This window comes from Oncorhynchus kisutch, linkage group LG27, assembly GCF_002021735.2.
Source record: "Oncorhynchus kisutch isolate 150728-3 linkage group LG27, Okis_V2, whole genome shotgun sequence".
NCBI classification, from domain to species: domain Eukaryota; kingdom Metazoa; phylum Chordata; class Actinopteri; order Salmoniformes; family Salmonidae; genus Oncorhynchus; species Oncorhynchus kisutch.
Genome location: NC_034200.2, coordinates 5,639,588 through 5,660,157, shown reverse-complemented (window position 1 = coordinate 5,660,157; position 20,570 = coordinate 5,639,588). Strand labels below are relative to the sequence as shown.

General features: G+C 43.2%; 1 protein-coding gene across 5 annotated transcripts in view; it reads right to left on the bottom strand.

Annotated features, from left to right (window-relative positions):
- LOC109871609 (rho GTPase-activating protein 12) overlaps positions 1-20,570 on the bottom strand; it is a 138,521-nt gene that overhangs the window by 18,845 nt on the left and 99,106 nt on the right. For 2 of the 5 annotated variants that reach the window (XM_031807044.1, XM_031807046.1), the window contains exons 3-6: positions 11,052-11,195; positions 10,652-10,786; positions 765-974; positions 521-601 (exon numbers count right to left, since the gene is read on the bottom strand). In XM_031807044.1, coding sequence (XP_031662904.1) covers positions 521-601; positions 765-974; positions 10,652-10,786; positions 11,052-11,195 — 570 coding nt within the window. Of the gene's footprint in view, positions 1-520; positions 975-10,651; positions 10,787-11,051; positions 11,196-20,570 lie in introns of all 5 variants that reach the window. The other 3 variants (XM_031807045.1, XR_004205800.1, XM_031807047.1) reach the window with 3 other exon arrangements.

Genomic DNA, 20,570 nt, shown 5'->3' with positions numbered 1-20,570 from the left:
ACGCATGCACGCCGACACGGTCGCCAGTTGTACGGTGTTTGCTCCAACACATTGGAGCGGCTGGTTTCCGGGTTAAGCAAGCAGTGTGTTAAGAAGCGGTGTCGCTTGGCAGGGTCATGCTTCGGAGGATGCGTGACCTTCGTTTCTTCTGAGTCCGTACGGGAGTTGGAGCGATGGGACAAGACTGTAACTACCAATTGGATACCATGAAATGGCCAACAAGCTGGTAATGGCCAACAAGCTGCGTCAACCATAAAAGTACAGCTACCATGTCTGTAAACAAATGACAGTGTTTAAAAAACATATGCTGTTGCATTTAACTACAGAAAACGCTGTTATGGAGATCATTTCCTTGGTAAATGACGTCAGAGGTCACCATGTGGGAGATGTCGGAGCTCAGGGATGACAGATGAGTTCCCCACTAGTAATTACCAGTTGGAGGTGCATTCATGTAGATTTTTTCCCACTTGGTTATGAACGCAGGGTAAACTGGAGGTAGTGTACTTGTCCTGGGCCATACCTTGGGCAGCTTCCATTCAGATCTTGAGCCGTCAGCAATGTAGTAGTAGGGTCGGCCCTGTTCATCAACATGCTTTATCCACTGGACGGACACACACACACACAAACACAAACAAGACTAGATGAGCATCACTGACACACTAAAAAAGCACCTAGTGTGGTGCAGTGGTCCGGTCTAAGTGTAATATAGAGAAGAACTCAGAGGCCATGACAGTGAAGACAGACACAGAGCGAGTCCCCAGTACCTTCTCATTAGTATAGTCACTAACATACAGAGTGTGTCCATGCTCATCCAGCTCTTCTGACCAACCTCGAGGCGGGGAGCCATACTGGCTGTCTGATTGGCTAGAATACGTGCTGTGGCAGTTGTCCTCCAACGACAGAGGCTGGAAGCGACCAATGGCGAGCGAGAGGAGAGGAAGGAAGGATGGGGAGAAAGAGAGAGGCAGAGTTGTCTATGATTAGGGGGAAACGGAAGAGGGAGAGAGAGGGGGAGGCAGAGAGAAAGAGGCAGAGAGAAGGAGAGAGAAAGAAATAAAGAGAAAGGGAGGGAGAGAAAGAAAGAGAAAAAGGAGAGAGAAGGACCAATCACCATTGCGTTATCTATGCATAGAGAATAGAAAGCACCAATCACGATTAACCACAGTCAGAGCTACAGTATAGAGGTCACAGTCACCCACAATGTACAGCCAAGAACACTGCAGTCACTCACAGCATAGCACCATTCTTTTGAAATCTTTAAAATACTTTAAGCATTTGCTCTAGCCTGCCTTGAGTGCCAGATGAGAGGGGTTTACAGTTGTGGGACTATTCTATAGGTCCATTAAAATCCCCAAGAGTCTGTCTGAGGCTGGGTTTTTACTAAGCTAAAATATGGAATTGTTTTTAGAGGGTCATACCAAGGATCATTTAGCTATTTGTTTTTGAATTTTAGGACCACTTTAGGTATATAAAAAATATATTAAAAAAGGATTTGACGAAACATTGAATTGGGCCTCACTGCCATTAGCCCATAGAAACGCATTGAATAACAAATAATAATTTGTTTTATTTTTTATAATTTAACCTTTATTTAACCAGGCAAGTCAGTTAAGAACAAATTATTATTTACAATGACGGCCTAGGAACAGTGGGTTAACTGCCTGTTCAGGGGCAGAACGATAGATTTGTACCTTGTAAGCTCTGGGATTCGATCCAGCAACCTTTCGGTAGTTGGCCCAACACTCCAACCACTAGGCTACCTGCTGCCACGGTTCCGGTGGCATGCATTGAAATGCGGGGGTCTTTTCGTGGCTTTCTTTTGCAAATGACTATGAATTAACAGACTTATTTCCTAAAACTTTTCAATACTAATCATCATATTAAGATGTGGGACAATAAATATCTAGCATGTCTATTGTGCTCCAGCAGCCAGAATTTGTCCATCCGCTCTCAACAGAAAGAGCTGGCCGTTACTATACGAGAGAGATTGTTCGTGAGGAGATTACTTTTTCCCTCGACATACAATAGTAAGTGGTAAATGTAGTAAACCGGTAAATGTATCATTGTGAGAGCTCACTGCTAAAGTGAATACCTATTCAATTAAAGTGGAAAGTCTGGAGAAGACAGCCAATGCAACAGAGGTGTGACTCCATGACCTGGAAACAGCTCGAGCTAAGTTGGAAGGAAAAATCTAATTCCTAATAGAGAAAACAAGAATCACTCGAAAATCATTCCTGTAAATTCAATCACAGGACTTGAAAGTGGTGTTGAAGGGGGCAACCCAACTTCCTTCATGAGCGATCTTTTCTATAAACTGCTAGGGCAGGAGAAGCTGGGTCTCATGCCGCTGATTAACATTGCGCTCCGCATGGGTCCTCCCCCCGGAACAGTATGACTGTATGGATCCACATGCTTTGAAGTCAAGCTGCGAATAGTTCACCTTGCAACATGATCTGGGGGTCTGACCCACACAGGGAATAGGATCAGCATCTACCCAGACCTGACTGCCTAACTCAGCCTTTACTAAAGTATGGATCACGACCCACTTGACCTGTTAACGTGTCAGAGTAAATGTATGATTATTTCATTAATGACTGGAATTGATTTGGCCAAGTGCAAATTCGCTCTCTACAGCTTGGCAGCTGCGGGAGTGGGAGATGCCCGTGTGCTTTACTAGATCTTTTTTTCTGCAGTTTTCTTGAAGATCACTCCGCGACCCACATGCTGCCCCAGGGCAGTGATTGGGGACATTGCCCTGAAGGCCGTCTTTTGGATGGGACGTTAAGCAGGTATCCTGACGCTCTGTGGTCACTAAAGATCCCATGGCATTTATATAAGAGTAGGGATGTTAACTCCGGTGTGGCTAAATTCAATCTGGCGCTCATACCATCATGGCCACCTAGTCATCCCCAACTTCAAATTGGCTCATTTATCCCCCTCCTCTCCCCTATAACTATTCTCCAGGTCATTGCTGTAAATTAGAATGTGTTTTCAGTTGAACTTACCTGGTAAAATAAGGGTTAAATAACATTTACAACTATTGAATATGAATCAAGTGAATTATTATCAGAACCCAAATTAATTAACCAAAGATTCTCCTGTTTCTATGAAGAATTTTACACCTCTGATAGTAAATCCACACCAAGCCAGATCGATATAAGATATAAGAACTCCTCTTCTCTCAACAGAGGAATCTCTCTCCATGAACTCCAAAGGGCATTGGATAACATGAATAAAGACAAATCACCTAGTTGTGACTGTATTCCTCCTGAGGTCTATTTAAAAAAATTTAACCAATTAGGTCCACAGTTACTTGAAATGATGAACACAGCCGTTCAAAGGTTCATTTGGGAGGGATGTAAATACAGCATTAATTTGTATTTTATTTAAAAAAAGGTAAGGACTCCACCCAGTGCTCTCTCTATCACCCTCTATCTTTGATAAACACAGATATTAAACTATTTTCAAAAATGTTGTCTTCCCGTCTTGAAACTTAGTTACCCAAATTGGTACATCTTGACCAAAGCAGGTTTGTTAAAAAACGATTCACTTCAGGTAATCTCCGTCGTCTATTACATATCTTACATGCTTCACCAGGAACCAAAGATCATTGGGCAGATCAACAGTATCTCTCGACGCAGAAAAAGCTGATGATAGCGATCATATCTTTGGCTGGTTTTGGAACATATGGGACATGGCTTCAAATTCATTCATATGATTAAAATACTATATGCCAATCCCTCAGCCATAGTAATAACAGGCAATACCTGCTCGGTTCCGTTCAAAATTAAATCAAATTAAATGTATTTATATAGCCCTTCGTACATCAGCTGATATCTCAAAGTGCTGTACAGAAACCCAGCCTAAAACCCCAAACAGCAAGTAACGCAGGTGTAGAAGAAAATACCTACTAGTAGCTGGCAAGGTGATCCCATCTCACCTCTGCTATTTTAATAGTCTCTGGAGCCCCTGGCACAGGCAATTCGACAATCAATAGAAATTACACCAATATCTCTAAATTCTACGGATCACGTCAACGATATTTGACATTATATCTCAATCCCTCCCAAAAGCATTGACGATCATAGACAAATTCAGCTCCATCTCAAGTTATAAAACACATGAACCAAATCAGCCCTACTGCCTCTCTCAGGACCACGATGGAGGACTCTCTCTCTACTTATGGAACCCGATGGAGGACTCTCTCTCTACTTATGGAACCCGATGGAGGACTCTCTCTCTACTTATGGAACCCGATGGAGGACTCTCTCTCTCTACTTATGGAACCCGATGGAGGACTCTCTCTCTCTACTTATGGAACCCGATGGAGGACTCTCTCTCTACTTATGGAACCCGATGGAGGACTCTCTCTCTACTTATGGAACCCGATGGAGGACTCTCTCTCTACTTATGGAACACGATGGAGGACTCTCTCTCTACTTATGGAACCCGATGGAGGACTCTCTCTCTACTTATGGAACCCGATGGAGGACTCTCTCTCTACTTATGGAACCCGATGGAGGACTCTCTCTCTACTTATGGAACCCGATGGAGGACTCTCTCTCTACTTATGGAACCCGATGGAGGACTCTCTCTCTACTTATGGAACCCGATGGAGGACTCTCTCTCTCTACTTATGGAACCCGATGGAGGACTCTCTCTCTCTCTACTTATGGAACCCGATGGAGGACTCTCTCTCTCTACTTATGGAACCCGATGGAGGACTCTCTCTACTTATGGAACCCGATGGAGGACTCTCTCTCTACTTATGGAACCCGATGGAGGACTCTCTCTCTACTTATGGAACCCGATGGAGGACTCTCCCTCTACTTCTGGAACCCGATGAAGGACTCTCCCTCTACTTCTGGAACCCGATGGAGGACTCTCCCTCTACTTCTGGAACCCGATGGAGGACTCTCCCTCTACTTCTGGAACCCGATGGAGGACTCTCCCTCTACTTCTGGAACCCGATGGAGGACTCTCCCTCTACTTCTGGAACCCGATGGAGGACTCTCTCTCTACTTATGGAACCCGATGGAGGACTCTCTCTCTACTTATGGAACCCGATGGAGGACTCTCTCTCTACTTATGGAACCCGATGGAGGACTCTCTCTCTACTTATGGAACCCGATGGAGGACTCTCTCTCTCTACTTATGGAACCCGATGGAGGACTCTCTCTCTCTCTACTTATGGAACCCGATGGAGGACTCTCTCTCTCTCTACTTATGGAACCCGATGGAGGACTCTCTCTCTCTCTACTTATGGAACCCGATGGAGGACTCTCTCTCTCTCTACTTATGGAACCCGATGGAGGACTCTCTCTCTCTCTACTTATGGAACCCGATGGAGGACTCTCTCTCTCTACTTATGGAACCCGATGGAGGACTCTCTCTCTCTACTTATGGAACCCGATGGAGGACTCTCTCTACTTATGGAACCCGATGGAGGACTCTCTCTCTACTTATGGAACCCGATGGAGGACTCTCTCTCTACTTATGGAACCCGATGGAGGACTCTCTCTCTACTTATGGAACCCGATGGAGGACTCTCTCTCTACTTATGGAACCCGATGGAGGACTCTCTCTCTACTTATGGAACCCGATGGAGGACTCTCTCTCTACTTATGGAACCCGATGGAGGACTCTCTCTCTACTTATGGAACCCGATGGAGGACTCTCTCTCTACTTATGGAACACGATGGAGGACTCTCTCTCTACTTATGGAACCCGATGGAGGACTCTCTCTCTACTTATGGAACCCGATGGAGGACTCTCTCTCTACTTATGGAACCCGATGGAGGACTCTCTCTCTACTTATGGAACCCGATGGAGGACTCTCTCTCTACTTATGGAACCCGATGGAGGACTCTCTCTCTACTTATGGAACCCGATGGAGGACTCTCTCTCTCTACTTATGGAACCCGATGGAGGACTCTCTCTCTCTACTTATGGAACCCGATGGAGGACTCTCTCTCTCTACTTATGGAACCCGATGGAGGACTCTCTCTACTTATGGAACCCGATGGAGGACTCTCTCTCTACTTATGGAACCCGATGGAGGACTCTCTCTCTACTTATGGAACCCGATGGAGGACTCTCCCTCTACTTCTGGAACCCGATGAAGGACTCTCCCTCTACTTCTGGAACCCGATGGAGGACTCTCCCTCTACTTCTGGAACCCGATGGAGGACTCTCCCTCTACTTCTGGAACCCGATGGAGGACTCTCCCTCTACTTCTGGAACCCGATGGAGGACTCTCCCTCTACTTCTGGAACCCGATGGAGGACTCTCTCTCTACTTATGGAACCCGATGGAGGACTCTCTCTCTACTTATGGAACCCGATGGAGGACTCTCTCTCTACTTATGGAACCCGATGGAGGACTCTCTCTCTACTTATGGAACCCGATGGAGGACTCTCTCTCTACTTATGGAACCCGATGGAGGACTCTCTCTCTCTCTACTTATGGAACCCGATGGAGGACTCTCTCTCTCTCTACTTATGGAACCCGATGGAGGACTCTCTCTCTCTCTACTTATGGAACCCGATGGAGGACTCTCTCTCTCTCTACTTATGGAACCCGATGGAGGACTCTCTCTCTCTCTACTTATGGAACCCGATGGAGGACTCTCTCTCTCTACTTATGGAACCCGATGGAGGACTCTCTCTCTCTACTTATGGAACCCGATGGAGGACTCTCTCTACTTATGGAACCCGATGGAGGACTCTCTCTCTACTTATGGAACCCGATGGAGGACTCTCTCTCTACTTATGGAACCCGATGGAGGACTCTCTCTCTACTTATGGAACCCGATGGAGGACTCTCTCTCTACTTATGGAACCCGATGGAGGACTCTCTCTCTACTTATGGAACCCGATGGAGGACTCTCTCTCTACTTATGGAACCCGATGGAGGACTCTCTCTCTACTTATGGAACCCGATGGAGGACTCTCTCTCTACTTATGGAACCCGATGGAGGACTCTCTCTCTACTTATGGAACCCGATGGAGGACTCTCTCTCTACTTATGGAACCCGATGGAGGACTCTCTCTCTACTTATGGAACCCGATGGAGGACTCTCTCTCTACTTATGGAACCCGATGGAGGACTCTCTCTCTACTTATGGAACCCGATGGAGGACTCTCTCTCTACTTATGGAATCCCAATAGTTTCCCATTTGAAACATTTAGGAATAAATACATGTCCTTCCTTAGATGAAACCATTGCCAGATACTTTAACAGAACGCTCACATCAATTCAGCCCAACCTCAGTAGATGGACTAATATCCCAGTTGCTGTAACCGGCAGAATATCTATTGTCAAAATGAATATAATATCAGGGCTGAATTTCTGTTGTTCAATGCTTCCCTCGTCTCCCCCTTCTGGCTATTGGGATACAATCCATAGTGCGGTTTCAAAATATATATAGCAATGTAATCAAGCCCAGATGAAATTAACAAACTCGCAAAGAGGAAAAGAACAATCTGTACCAAACTTTAAAATGGTATTTCCAGGCTCTAGCATTTCGGCCCATCGTAAATAGGTTTAGTCATGATTCTTCTGCACCCTGGCTGAGTATAGAGAGAAATATGGTGTCTCCTATATACCTGGAAGAGGTGTTCTTCACTGAAATATCACTTAAATAATGTAAAATACGCTTTGGTGCTATTATTGCTCACAGAATTTCTATTTGTCACAAAATTGAAATACAGTGTAACTGGGAATCAAAATGTCATGCCCATATGCCATATTACACCATAATGTATTAAATTAATCGTTTTCCTCGTCAATCTACACACAATACCTCATAAGGACAAAGTGAAATCAGGTTTTTAGAGATGTTTGCAAATGTATTACAAATAAAAAACAAAAATACCTTTGCTATGAGACTCAATATTGAACTCCTGTTTCCACTGATCATCCTTCAGATGTTTCTACAACTTGATTGGAGTCCACCTGTTGTAAATTCAATTGATTGGACATGATTTGGAAAGGCACCCACCTGTCAATATGAGGTCCCACAGTTGACAGTGCATGTCAGAGCAAAAAAACAAGCCATGAGGTCGAAGGAATTGTCCGTAAAGCTCAGAGACAGGATTGTGTCAAGGTACAGATCTGGGGAAGGGTACCCAAACATTTCTGCAGCATTGAATGTCCCCAAATACACAGTGGCTTTCATCATTCTTAAATGGAAGAAGTTTGGAACCACCAAGACTCTTCCTAGAGCTAGCCGCCGTGCCAAACTGAGCAATCCAGGGAGAAGGAACTTGGTCAGGGAGGTGACCAAAAACCCAATGATCACTCTTACAGAGCTCCAGAGTTCCTCTGTGGAGATGGGAGAACCTTCTAGAAGGACAACCATCTCTGAAGCACTCCACCGGATCAGGCCTTTATTGTAGAGTGGCCACTCTTCAGTAAAAGGCACACATGGAGTTTGCCAAAGGACACCTAAAGGACTCTCAGATCATGAGAAACAAGATGATCTGGTCTGATGAAACCAAGATTTGGCCTGAAGGCCAAGCAACACGTCTGGAGGAAACCTGGCACCATCACTACGGTGAATCATCGTGTTGGCATCTGCTGCAGGGACTGGGAGACTAGTCAGGATCGAGGGAAAGATGAACAGAGCAAAGTGCAAAGAGAACCTGCTCCAGAGCGCTCAGGACCTCAGACTGGGGCAAAGGTTCAACTTCCGAACAGGACAACAACCCTAAGCACACAGCCATGACAATGCAGGAGTGGCTTCGGGACAAGTCTCTGAATGTCCTTGAGTGGCCCAATCGAACATCTCTGGAGAGACCTGAAAATAGCTGTGCAGCAACACTCCCAGCCAACCTGACAGAGCTTGAGAGGATTTGCAAAGAAGAATGGGAGAAACTGCCCAAAGCTTGTAGCATCATAGCCAAGAAGACTCAAGGCTGTAATCGCTGCCAAAGGTGCTTTGACAAAGTACTGAGTAAAGGGTATGAATACTTATGTAAATGTGATATTTCCATTTCCACCTGTTTTTGCTTTGTCATTATGGGGTATTGTGTGTAGATTGATGAGGGAAAAGTATGATTAATTTTAGAATAAGGCTGTAACCTAACAAAATGTGGAAAAGGTCAAGGGGTGTGAATAGTTTCCAAACGCACTATATATAAGAGCAAGCCATTAAAAAAGTATTGTCCACAGATCTAATTGAATTTTACCAACCCTTTAACTGGAATATAATCTGGAAAAATATGACATTGGCATCCCATAATAGGAACCATCAGTTTATACACTAAGTTTGTTCACAGACTGTATTTAACAACAAGGAAACGTTTTACGATGAAAACTCCCACCTCTTCACTGTGTCCCCTAAATCAGGTAGACACATTCCTCCATATGATGTGTGAGTACCCTGCAGTTAAATGCTCCAGGGGCAAAGTCACAAAATTCATTTAGAAGTGCATGAATGTAAATATCCATGCTTTGCATCTATTATGTTACATACCAATAATAGCTCTCTGAATCTCTCAATCAATCAGAGACGATTGCACTGCCTCAATTGAGGCCTGGAGGGGTGGGAAACACTGTTTCTGGGAGTGTGTGTGTGTGTGTGGGGGGGGGGGGGGGGTACAGACCCACAAATAACACAACTGCTAACCTCCACTGTTATTGTAATGGTGAGGGGTATGATATTTGTGCATCTGTAACTTTCGCACTCATCTTTACCCTAAATGAATTCAAGACTATCCGTAATCATGGTAGCATCTACATTAATGTAGAAGTGTTAAGAAGCATTTTATTCTTATTTGCAATAAAAGCGTCTCCAAAATGACACAATACATTACTTACTATTCAATTGATAATTGGCACAAAAGAATAGGAAAAACAACCAAAACAAACAGGAAATGCAACCAACAAGTTTGTAGTCACAAGCTTGAGGTAATCATTGCGTGCTAGCAATATGGGAACAAATACTAAACTTTGTCCCAATACTTTTGGTAACCTAAAATGGGGGGACTTTGTACAAAAAGTTATGTAATTTCTAAACCGTTCACCCGATATGAAAGAAAATACCGTCTGTACTTTAACCTCATAGTCATTCTATTATTTCAACTCCAAAGTGCTGGAGTAAAGAGATAAAACAACAAAACATTTGTCACTGTGCCAATATCTCTAGCTGAAACAGACAGATTTTGTAATGATAATTATATTTCAGGCAAACTCAATCAAGCACATATACATTTTTTTTTTAAATGATTTCAAACAGTATTTGAACACAGGTCTGACAAGCACAGAGAGCCAGAGATCCCATACAGTATTTCACTGAGCCCTGCTCTAAACATTGTGACCAGGTGTCGAGAGTTAGACATGAAAATTAAAATACTGCAGTGACATAACCCACAAGAGTCACAGTTTAAGGAACACTAAGTGCTTCTGGCCACAAGATGGCATCGTGGTGTTCTACAAACCACTACAAAAGATAACTGTGATACTGCCAGATTGCAGCAGTGATTCTTTCTGTCAAATGTGTTTGGATGGGCTTATGAGAGTACAAGTACATACTCCATTAGTGTTCATGCATGCGTTTGCATTTGCTTGTGTCTGTGCCTGAATGTGTGTTTGAGTAAGTATGTGTGTGTGTTTCCAATATACAGTATATGTCCCAGTATCTACGTACCTCTGCCTCCCCAGTACCTTTGCCGTGAGTCTCCCCCCGGCTGCTGCTACCACTGCTAGCGTCCTTGGCTCGGGGGGGCTTCCATGTCCGCTCCTGGGTGGCGCGGTTGAAGTAGTAGTGTCTGCCGTTCTGGTCCTTGGAATTTAATTGAATTTAAAATCTTGAATTGTCCATTAAAATATTTCATAAAGAAATGGACATTTGTCTGGTGGTTAAAAAAAAGTTAAATGACAAAGAAACGTAGACCAGGCAACATGATATAGGCTTGTATCCCAAATAGCACCCTATTCCTTATATAGCTGGGCAATGGTGAAAAGAAGTGCACTAAATAGGGAACCATTTGGACGGCATTCTTAGATGATACGTAAGTTACAATACACAACACAGTGACAGTACAGACCTTGTGTGTCTCCCAGTCCCCCAGGACATGCAGTGGGGAGCTGGAGGGGTTGGGAGGTAGGCTCGACCGAGAGATCTTCAGCTCCTGAAGGTTAGAGTAGACAGGAGACTCCGGTCTACCACCCTGACCCGATGGAGAGACAGTCTGGAGCAGAGGGAAAGAGCGTTGTTGAATGGCTTGTTTAATAGAGACAGTGGAGGAGAGATGAGGGAGTGAAAGAACGAGCTTCCGCAAACCAACAGTAGAGTCCGGCGATAGCAAGTGAAGGAAAGTTCCCCTTTTGCATTCAGCTGACCTTCATTATGTTGACATCGGGTCCTTTATAGAAAGGGCCAGGGGCCTCATTTATCAATATTGCGTAGAAACTATTCTAAAATCCTACTTAATGGAATTTTGAATGTTCGCAGGCATAGAAAAAGTGATTTATCAAACAATCCAACGTGCATTATAAGCCAGTCGGTAGGAGATGACCATTGATATATACCAATTGTTCTTAGCCTTAGTATTTGTGTTTGACCTTGACAATTTGCATTGAGAAACGCCCCTCATTGACCATATATAGTTGAAGTCGGAAGTTTACATACACCTTAGCCAAATTAGTTAGTTTTTCACAATTCCTGACATTTAATCCTAGTAACAATTCCCTGTCTTAGGTCAGTTAGGATCACCACTATATTTTAAGAATGTGAAATGTCAGAATAATTAGTAGAGAGAATTATTTATTTCAGCTTTTATTTATTTCATCACATTCCCAGTGGGTCAGAAGATTACATATACTCAATTAGCATTTGGTAGCATTGCCTTTAAAACTGTTTAACTTGAGTCAAACATTTCAGGTAGCCTTCCACAAGCTTCCCACAATAAGTTGGTTGAATTTTGACCCATCCCTCCTGACAGAGCTGGTGTAACTGAGTCAGGTTTGTAGGCCTCGCTCGCACAAGCCTTTTCAGTTCTGCCCACACATTCTCTATAGGATTGAGGTCAGGGCTTTGTGATGGCCACTCCAATACCTTGACTTTATTGTCCTTAAGCCATTTTTCCACAACTTCGGAAGTATGCTTGGGGTCATTGTCCATTTGGAAAACCCATTTGCGACCAAGTTCACACTTCCTGACTGATGTCTTGAGATGTTGCTTCAATATATCCACATAACTTTCCACCCTCATGATTCCATCTATTTTTGTTTCATCAGACCAGAGGACATTTCTCCAAAAAGTACGATCTTTGTCCCCATGTGCATTTGCAAACCATAGTCTGTCTTTTTTATGGCGGTTTTGGAGCAGTGACTTCTTCCTTGCTGAGCGTCCTTTCAGGTTATGTCGATATATGACTCGTTTTACTGTGGATATAGACACTTTTGTACCCGTTTCCTCCAGCATCTTCAAAAGGTCCTTTGCTGTTGTTCTTGGATTGATTTGCAATTTTCGCAGCAAAGTACGTTCATCTCTAGGAGACAGAACGTGTCTCCTTCCTGAGTGGTATGACGGCTGCGTGGTCCCAAGGTGTTTATACTTGCATACTATTGTTTGTACAGATGAACGTGGTACCTTCAGGCGTTTGGAAACTGCTCCCAGGGATGAACCAGACGTGAGGAGGTCTACCATTTTTTTCTGAGGTCTTGGCTGATTTCTTTAGATTTTCCCATGATGTCAAGGAAAGAGGCACTGAGTTTGAAGGTAGGCCTTGAAAGGCACAGGTACACCTCCAATTGACTCAAATGATGTCAATTAGCCTATCAGAAGCTTCTAAAGCCATGACATCTTTTTAATGGAATTTTCCAAGCTGTTTAAAGGCACAGTCAACTTAGTGTAAGTAAACTTCTGACCCACTGGAATTGTGATACAGTGAAATAATCTGTCTGTAAACAATTGTTGGAAAAATGACTTGTGTCATGCACAAAGTAGATGTCCTAACCAACATGCCAAAACTATATTTTGTTAACAAGAAATGTGTGGAGTGGTTGAAAAACGAGTTAATGACTCCAACCTAAGTGTATGTAAACTTCTGACTTCAACTGTATGGTCAAAATCATCACTTTAAAGCATGTGGGAAAATACAATACTGTAACATGAAATACATTGGTGCAACCCAAAATCTTTCCGAGACTGAAATAGAGGTGCTTGTGTCAGAGGTTGAGCACAACCAAAAGGTTTTATTTGGCTCACTCAGTTGTGGCTTGACCAGTGAAAATAAAAACAGCTACGAAGACAGGATCTTTAGGACAATTCAAGTTGTTTTCGCAATGGCAAATATACTTCAAAATGAGTAGGCAACACCAATAAGCCATCCATCCTTAAAAGCTCCCTCATTCTTGTATTTATGCCAACATTGCTGTTCTGCAGAATGAATGAGTCGTGTGTTCCACCTGGCCACCTCGACACCACATTCAGCAGCGTCTTTTGCGCATCACATCACCTATCACCTGCACATTAAGTGAGTGGATCCATTTTCTGTTCACATAGTTGAACTCAATTTGGGATGGTGATTTTATGGCGATATGGGTGCCGTCTATTGCGTTGTTTATATTTGGAAAAGAAACCCCTCTTGGCTTCAACCTGTTGTGCGAAGGTGTACGGAAATTGTATGTAACTGTTCGTTTTGCTGATGATTGCATCCAAAACATGGGCTCATCGAAGGCTGTGAGGTGCCGATCGGGAAACTCCCACTGAAAAGTGCCCGTTGCTAAATACCAGAGGGTGGACAGCACTCGGATGTGCACCGGAAGAGCATGCATTTGCCTTTCTAAAGTAAGTTTTAAATCCCTGCAAAAATCCTATAAGATTAGTTTTATGAAAGCGATATCTGATGAGCCAATCTGTACTTTCTGCAAAAAAAAATGCGCTCTGCAAACAGATCAAGATCAGCCATCTCTCATTCGATTTCCCATCAACTCAGTCTTTTATAGTATTTCAAGAATGTTTCCACTTTCACATGGGCCTCTAATTTAACAAATTAATATACTTTACATGAATTATCATAACAAATTAAATGTGGTCTCATTATATGAAATAGCCTGTCGACGTTGCATGAATTCACAACAGACTATATGGGATTGATTTTTATTCATGTAGATGAATTCATTTGATTCATATTATGGTGTTTCTATTCCAAGAAAAACAAAGATGCATTTTGGCCTGTAACCATAATGTCACAAAAGATTTGAACACACACAACAGCAGCAGATTAACTTGGTCAAAACATTTCTTTATTAAAGACTAATCAGAAAGAATGTTGGTACTTCATTTATTTTGGTCCAAAGCCACAAAAGAGTGAGTCACTCAGCTTTATGCTGACAAATCCACGCTGGACTTTTTCATTCAGTTTCTTCTTCACATCAGCAAAGAAGGACTCCGTGTTTCGGAAACTCACTTTATCTAGAGGAGATATCCCTCTAACACTGTGGTAAATAAAGTCAGTTTGTTAATTAGAATTATTTATGTCTGTTTTTAGGGGGATGGAAACCAAAAGCCCAAGGGTAATTGCGCCATTGTATTTACCCAAGTACTCTCTTAACTCCAGGACTACCGCCAGCAATTTGTTGTTATTTATTCAGTTGTTATTGCCTGATGCAGGACTCTAGTGGCAGAGAAGAGAGTGTTTCACACCTCCATTAATTTACGAAAGACAGTCAATTTGTGCCACAGTTTAGACTACCGGTAGATCAGCGTTCTAACTCCCCCTTGTGATAGTGTGGTGCAATGACAGAATGACGCAATTTACCACAATCTACCACAAACAATCGCAGCATAAGCTCAACTTTTAAAGGAAGAACCAGTATATTTTCCACATTCATGAGGCTATGCTTGAAAAGCAGTTCCCTTATTCCACCACTTGGCAACATGTGTATGCATGGTCATGGCTATGTGCAAATTTACACACACTCTCAAGCAAACCTTCATATTGATAAATCTCACACTTTGCAAATAGATGCTCCCCCGCATGGTTTACGCCCATGCCTGATTGAAAAATGAGGCCCCGGGAATTTTTCTGGACAAGGTGACCTGACCAGGAAAATGGCTGGTTCCCTACTAGGCAACCCCTAGGATATATAAAGTGTTTATCAGAGGAGCATTTATGAAATGACATATAAATTAAACTGTTCCAAATGGAACTTCTCTCAAAATGTGTCTCTCTAAACCACAATGGGATTGGAATAGGCCTACAGGTAAACACTCAGCTGACCAGTATTTATTATCCAACCACTAAAACCATGATAAAGTAAATAATAGTAAACCGAAAGGGAAAAGGCCGGAAGGAAGGGAAAAGAGGGAAGAAATCAGCCGAGAAAGGAAAGGAAACACTAAAATGTATTTTGTACATTAACCTACAACCATTGGCGTTGACTTGGTTTAGTTGGTTACATAAATCATTTAGAAGGAAGGCCCTCTGCAACTGCAGTAAATACAGAAGTAAAACTGTGTTATATCTCAATTACAAGGGCCTGAGTGAGAGGACTAACTGGTGTCTCCAAGTGGCCACACACCTCTCCATAGTGTGCACATTTCAATGTAATTTCAATGCACTTTAATGACTCAAAGAAGATTCTTCAACTATAAAGTGTTGGTTTTTCTTAACTCTCCTAGCTGGAACACAACCCTGCATCAACACCATCACACAATAACTGTTGTTAACACAATCCAAAAATGGTCTATTATAAATCAAAATCTGGGTCAGGTGAGCAACATTTGAAAGCTTGTTCTGTTGCCAACATGACTAGCTATTCAATCAAATACGATATTACAGTGTTAGGCTAACCCAGGCTGACACCATGTCGTCTTGTAACTACATCAAACAGTGATCATCATCATATGACATGAGTTTATTATATGGAAATGTAAAGTACACATTTGGACTCAAGAGTGTTTGGCAGTATTTATTATAATCCTCATCGTCTAAACTTTCCAAATACATTTGCATTTTCCTCACTCACTCAACAAACGAGAGGGAAGGGAGCTCAAGTTCAGAACGGCTGTCAGCAAAACCCATACAGCACTGTGTAGCACAGAGCCTGAGGTCTGACGTCATGTCTAGCATGTTAGTGTACAGCCACTAGGTTCAAATGTAGTCCTTTATCAGTGCCTAAATATGTCATTTTCAACCCGTATATGGGTACGAGTGTAAAGGCTCTCATAGCTCTCTGGTCCTAATTGACCCCTCAGGAAGCCACGCTGCTCTCTGTCCAACCATCCAGTGTGTGTGTGTGTGTGTTCTCTAAGGGGAGGTCCTGTCTGACTCTGCCATTAAGCATCAGTTAAATAGAATCCTCATTTGATCAGCCACAAAACCACAGGAACACTCCTCTCTCTCAGCCAGAGAGAATATCATCATTCATATGCAGTGTTTGTGTGTGTAATATCACTGTAGGGAATAATGGTGGTTAGGAAACTCCCAACTAAGCCTTCCCCGCCCTTCTTCTGAGGTGACAGTTATGTTTTTAAAATCGTCAATGTTATGTCGTCAGTTATGTTTTTAAATCATCAAATCAACTTGTCTACACTTTCACATTACCCTGATATCACACCTATGGAACACACTCATATGACTGATCCAGGATGTGTTCTTAAGGGTAAAGGTATTTGAACAAACAGTACCAGAGTTTGCAGTTGGGTACAGTAGTTGTAGACTGGTCCATTTAGCCCTGGTTAAAAGTAGTGCACTATATAGGGAATAGGATGACATTTGGGACACATAGGTTCATTTATGTTTTTACTCCATGTCATCAGTTGTATTGTATGGAGCCCACCAGCTGGTGGACAGATGGACATCTGGCAGCATGGAGACTGACTGGACAGACTGGGCTCTGGATCAATACTCTCTCAGTCTCAACCCTGAAGTACACAATGGGACCACTGGACCAGGGGACATAGAATGGTTTCCTAAATGGCACCCTATTCCCTAGAATACGCACTACTTTTTGACCGGGGCCCATAGAGCTTTGGTCAAAAGCATTGGACTTTATTGGGAATATGGTGCCATTTGAGATGCAGCCATTGGGTGACTCAATAGTGCTCCCTTGCGGACCAGACGTGTTCAATGAAATGATCAGACAATTATACTGTAATTCCACACCTCTGTAGCTTCAGTTTATCTGCTGTACAGTGATAGAGCTACTGAAATCCCAGAGCGAACACACACAAAGTCATTTGAAAGAATGAATGACTGTACCCTTGCAGCACACCACAGCACTGTCTGCAGTGCAGTCAATTATGCAGCATCTCTCACTATCACTGTGATTTAGGAGCAGACAGGATAAACAATGTGCACATTCCAAATCTCCTAATTACAGCCTAGGCTGAGGGCTGCTGGGGGCTGATGCAGCAAATTCCAGATAAGAGACCTGCAGGGGTCTTTCTCTCACCCTCCGCGTGTGTGTCTCTGTGTCAGCCTTTCTCTCAGTTTCTCTACTTCTGTTTCTCTCTCTCTCCCTCCCACTCTCTATTTCCCTCCTCCTCCAGCTCTCTCACTCTTTTCTGCCAGCGGGGCTGTTGCTGCATACTGAGTGGGCCACTCTCACCCTCTGGCTGCAGCTAACCCAACCACAGTCACACACTCAGGGAGAGAGGGAGGAAGATAAATAAAGGAGACAGAGGGACAGAGACATGGGGAGAGAGAGAGAGAGAAAGAGGAGAGAGAGGGAGGAGGAGATCGGTCCAACAGTGACAGTGAATATATTAGCTTAATATTAGACTGCCCTGGCCAGCTTGGCTGCCAGACTTCATATTTATCTAGTCATATATATATATATATACAGTGCCTTGCGAAAGTATTCGGCCCCCTTGAACTTTGCGACCTTTTGCCACATTTCAGGCTTCAAACAAAGATATAAAACTGTATTTTTTTGTGAAGAATCAACAACAAGTGGGACACAATCATGAAGTGGAACGACATTTATTGGATATTTCAAACTTTTTTAACAAATCAAAAACTGAAAAATTGGGCGTGCAAAATGATTCAGCCCCCTTAAATTAATACTTAGTAGCACCCCCTTTGCTGCGATTACAGCTGTAAGTCGCTTGGGGTATGTCTATCAGTTTTGCACATCGAGAGATTTTTTCCCATTCCTCCTTGCAAAACAGCTCGAGCTCAGTGAGGTTGGATGGAGAGCATTTGTGAACAGCAGTTTTCAGTTCTTTCCACAGATTCTCGATTAGATTCAGGTCTGGACTTTGACTTGGCCATTCTAACACCTGGATATGTTTATTTTTGAACCATTCCATTGTAGATTTTGCTTTATGTTTTGGATCATTGTCTTGTTGGAAGACAAATCTCCGTCCCAGTCTCAGGTCTTTTGCAGACTCCGTCAGGTTTTCTTCCAGAATGGTCCTGTATTTGGCTCCATCTATCTTCCCATCAATTTTAACCATCTTCCCTGTCCCTGCTGAAGAAAAGCAGGCCCAAACCATGATGCTGCCACCACCATGTTTGACAGTGGGGATGGTATGTTCAGGGTGATGAGCTGTGTTGCTTTTACGCCAAACATAACATTTTGCATTGTTGCCAAAAAGTTCAATTTTGGTTTCATCTGACCAGAGCACCTTCTTCCACATGTCAAATCAAATCAAATCAAATTTAATTTGTCACATACACATGGTTAGCAGATGTTAATGCGAGTGTAGCGAAATGCTTGTGCTTCTAGTTCCGACAATGCAGTAATAACGAACAAGTAATCTAACTAACAATTCCCAAAAAAACTACTGTCTTATACACAGTGTAAGGGGATAAAGAATATGTACATAAGGATATATGAATGAGTGATGGTACAGAGCAGCATAGGCAAGATACAGTAGATGATATCGAGTACAGTATATACATATGAGATGAGTATGTAAACCAAGTGGCATAGTTAAAGTGGCTAGTGATACATGTATTACATAAGGATGCAGTCGATGATATAGAGTACAGTATCTACGTATGCATATGAGATGAATAATGTAGGGTAAGTAACATTATATAAGGTAGCATTGTTTAAAGTGGCTAGTGATATATTTACATCATTTCCCATCAATTCCCATGATTAAAGTGGCTGGAGTAGAGTCAGTGTCATTGACAGTGTGTTGGCAGTAGCCACTCAATGTTAGTGGTGGCTGTTTAACAGTCTGATGGCCTTGAGATAGAAGCTGTTTTTCAGTCTCTCGGTCCCAGCTTTGATGCACCTGTACTGACCTCGCCTTCTGGATGACAGCGGGGTGAACAGGCAGTGGCTCGGGTGGTTGATGTCCTTGATGATCTTTATGGCCTTCCTGTAGCATCGGGTGGTGTAGGTGTCCTGGAGGGCAGGTAGTTTGCCCCCGGTGATGCGTTGTGCAGACCTCACTACCCCCTGGAGAGCCTTACGGTTGAGGGCGGTGCAGTTGCCATACCAGGCGGTGATACAGCCCGCCAGGATGCTCTCGATTGTGCATCTGTAGAAGTTTGTGAGTGCTTTTGGTGACAAGCCGAATTTCTTCAGCCTCCTGAGGTTGAAGAGGCGCTGCTGCGCCTTCCTCACGATGCTGTCTGTGTGAGTGGACCAATTCAGTTTGTCTGTGATGTGTATGCCGAGGAACTTAAAACTTGCTACCCTCTCCACTACTGTTCCATCGATGTGGATGGGGGGGTGTTCCCTCTGCTGTTTCCTGAAGTCCACAATCATCTCCTTAGTTTTGTTGACGTTGAGTGTGAGGTTATTTTCCTGACACCACACTCCGAGGGCCCTCACCTCCTCCCTCCTCCCACATGTTTGGTGTGTCTCCCAGGTGGCTTGTGGCAAACTTTAAACGACACTTTTTATGGATATCTTTAAAAAATGGCTTTCTTCTTGCCACTCATCCATAAAGGCCAGATTTGTGCAATATACGACTGATTGTTGTCCTATGGACAGAGTCTCCCACCTCAGCTGTAGATCTCTGCAGTTCATCCAGAGTGATCATGGGCCTCTTGGCTGCATCTCTGATCAGTCTTCTCCTTGTATGAGCTGAAAGTTTAGAGGGACGGCCAGGTCTTGGTAGATTTGCAGTGGTCTGATACTTCTTCCATTTCAATATTATCGCTTGCACAGTGCTCCTTGGGATGTTTAAAGCTTGGGAAATCTTTTTGTATCCAAATCCGGCTTTAAACTTCTTCACAACAGTATCTCGGACCTGCCTGGTGTGTTCCTTGTTCTTCATGATGCTCTCTGCGCTTTTAACGGACCTCTGAGACTATCACAGTGCAGGTGCATTTATACGGAGACTTGATTACACACAGGTGGATTGTATTTATCATCATTAGTCATTTAGGTCAACATTGGATCATTCAGAGATCCTCACTGAACTTCTGGAGAGAGTTTGCTGCACTGAAAGTAAAGGGGCTGAATAATTTTGCACGCCCAATTTTTCAGTTTTTGATTTGTTAAAAAAGTTTGAAATATCCAATAAATGTCGTTCCACTTCATGATTGTGTCCCACTTGTTGTTGATTCTTCACAAAAATACAGTTTTATATCTTTATGTTTGAAGCCTGAAATGTGGCAAAAGGTCGCAAAGTTCAAGGGGGCCGAATA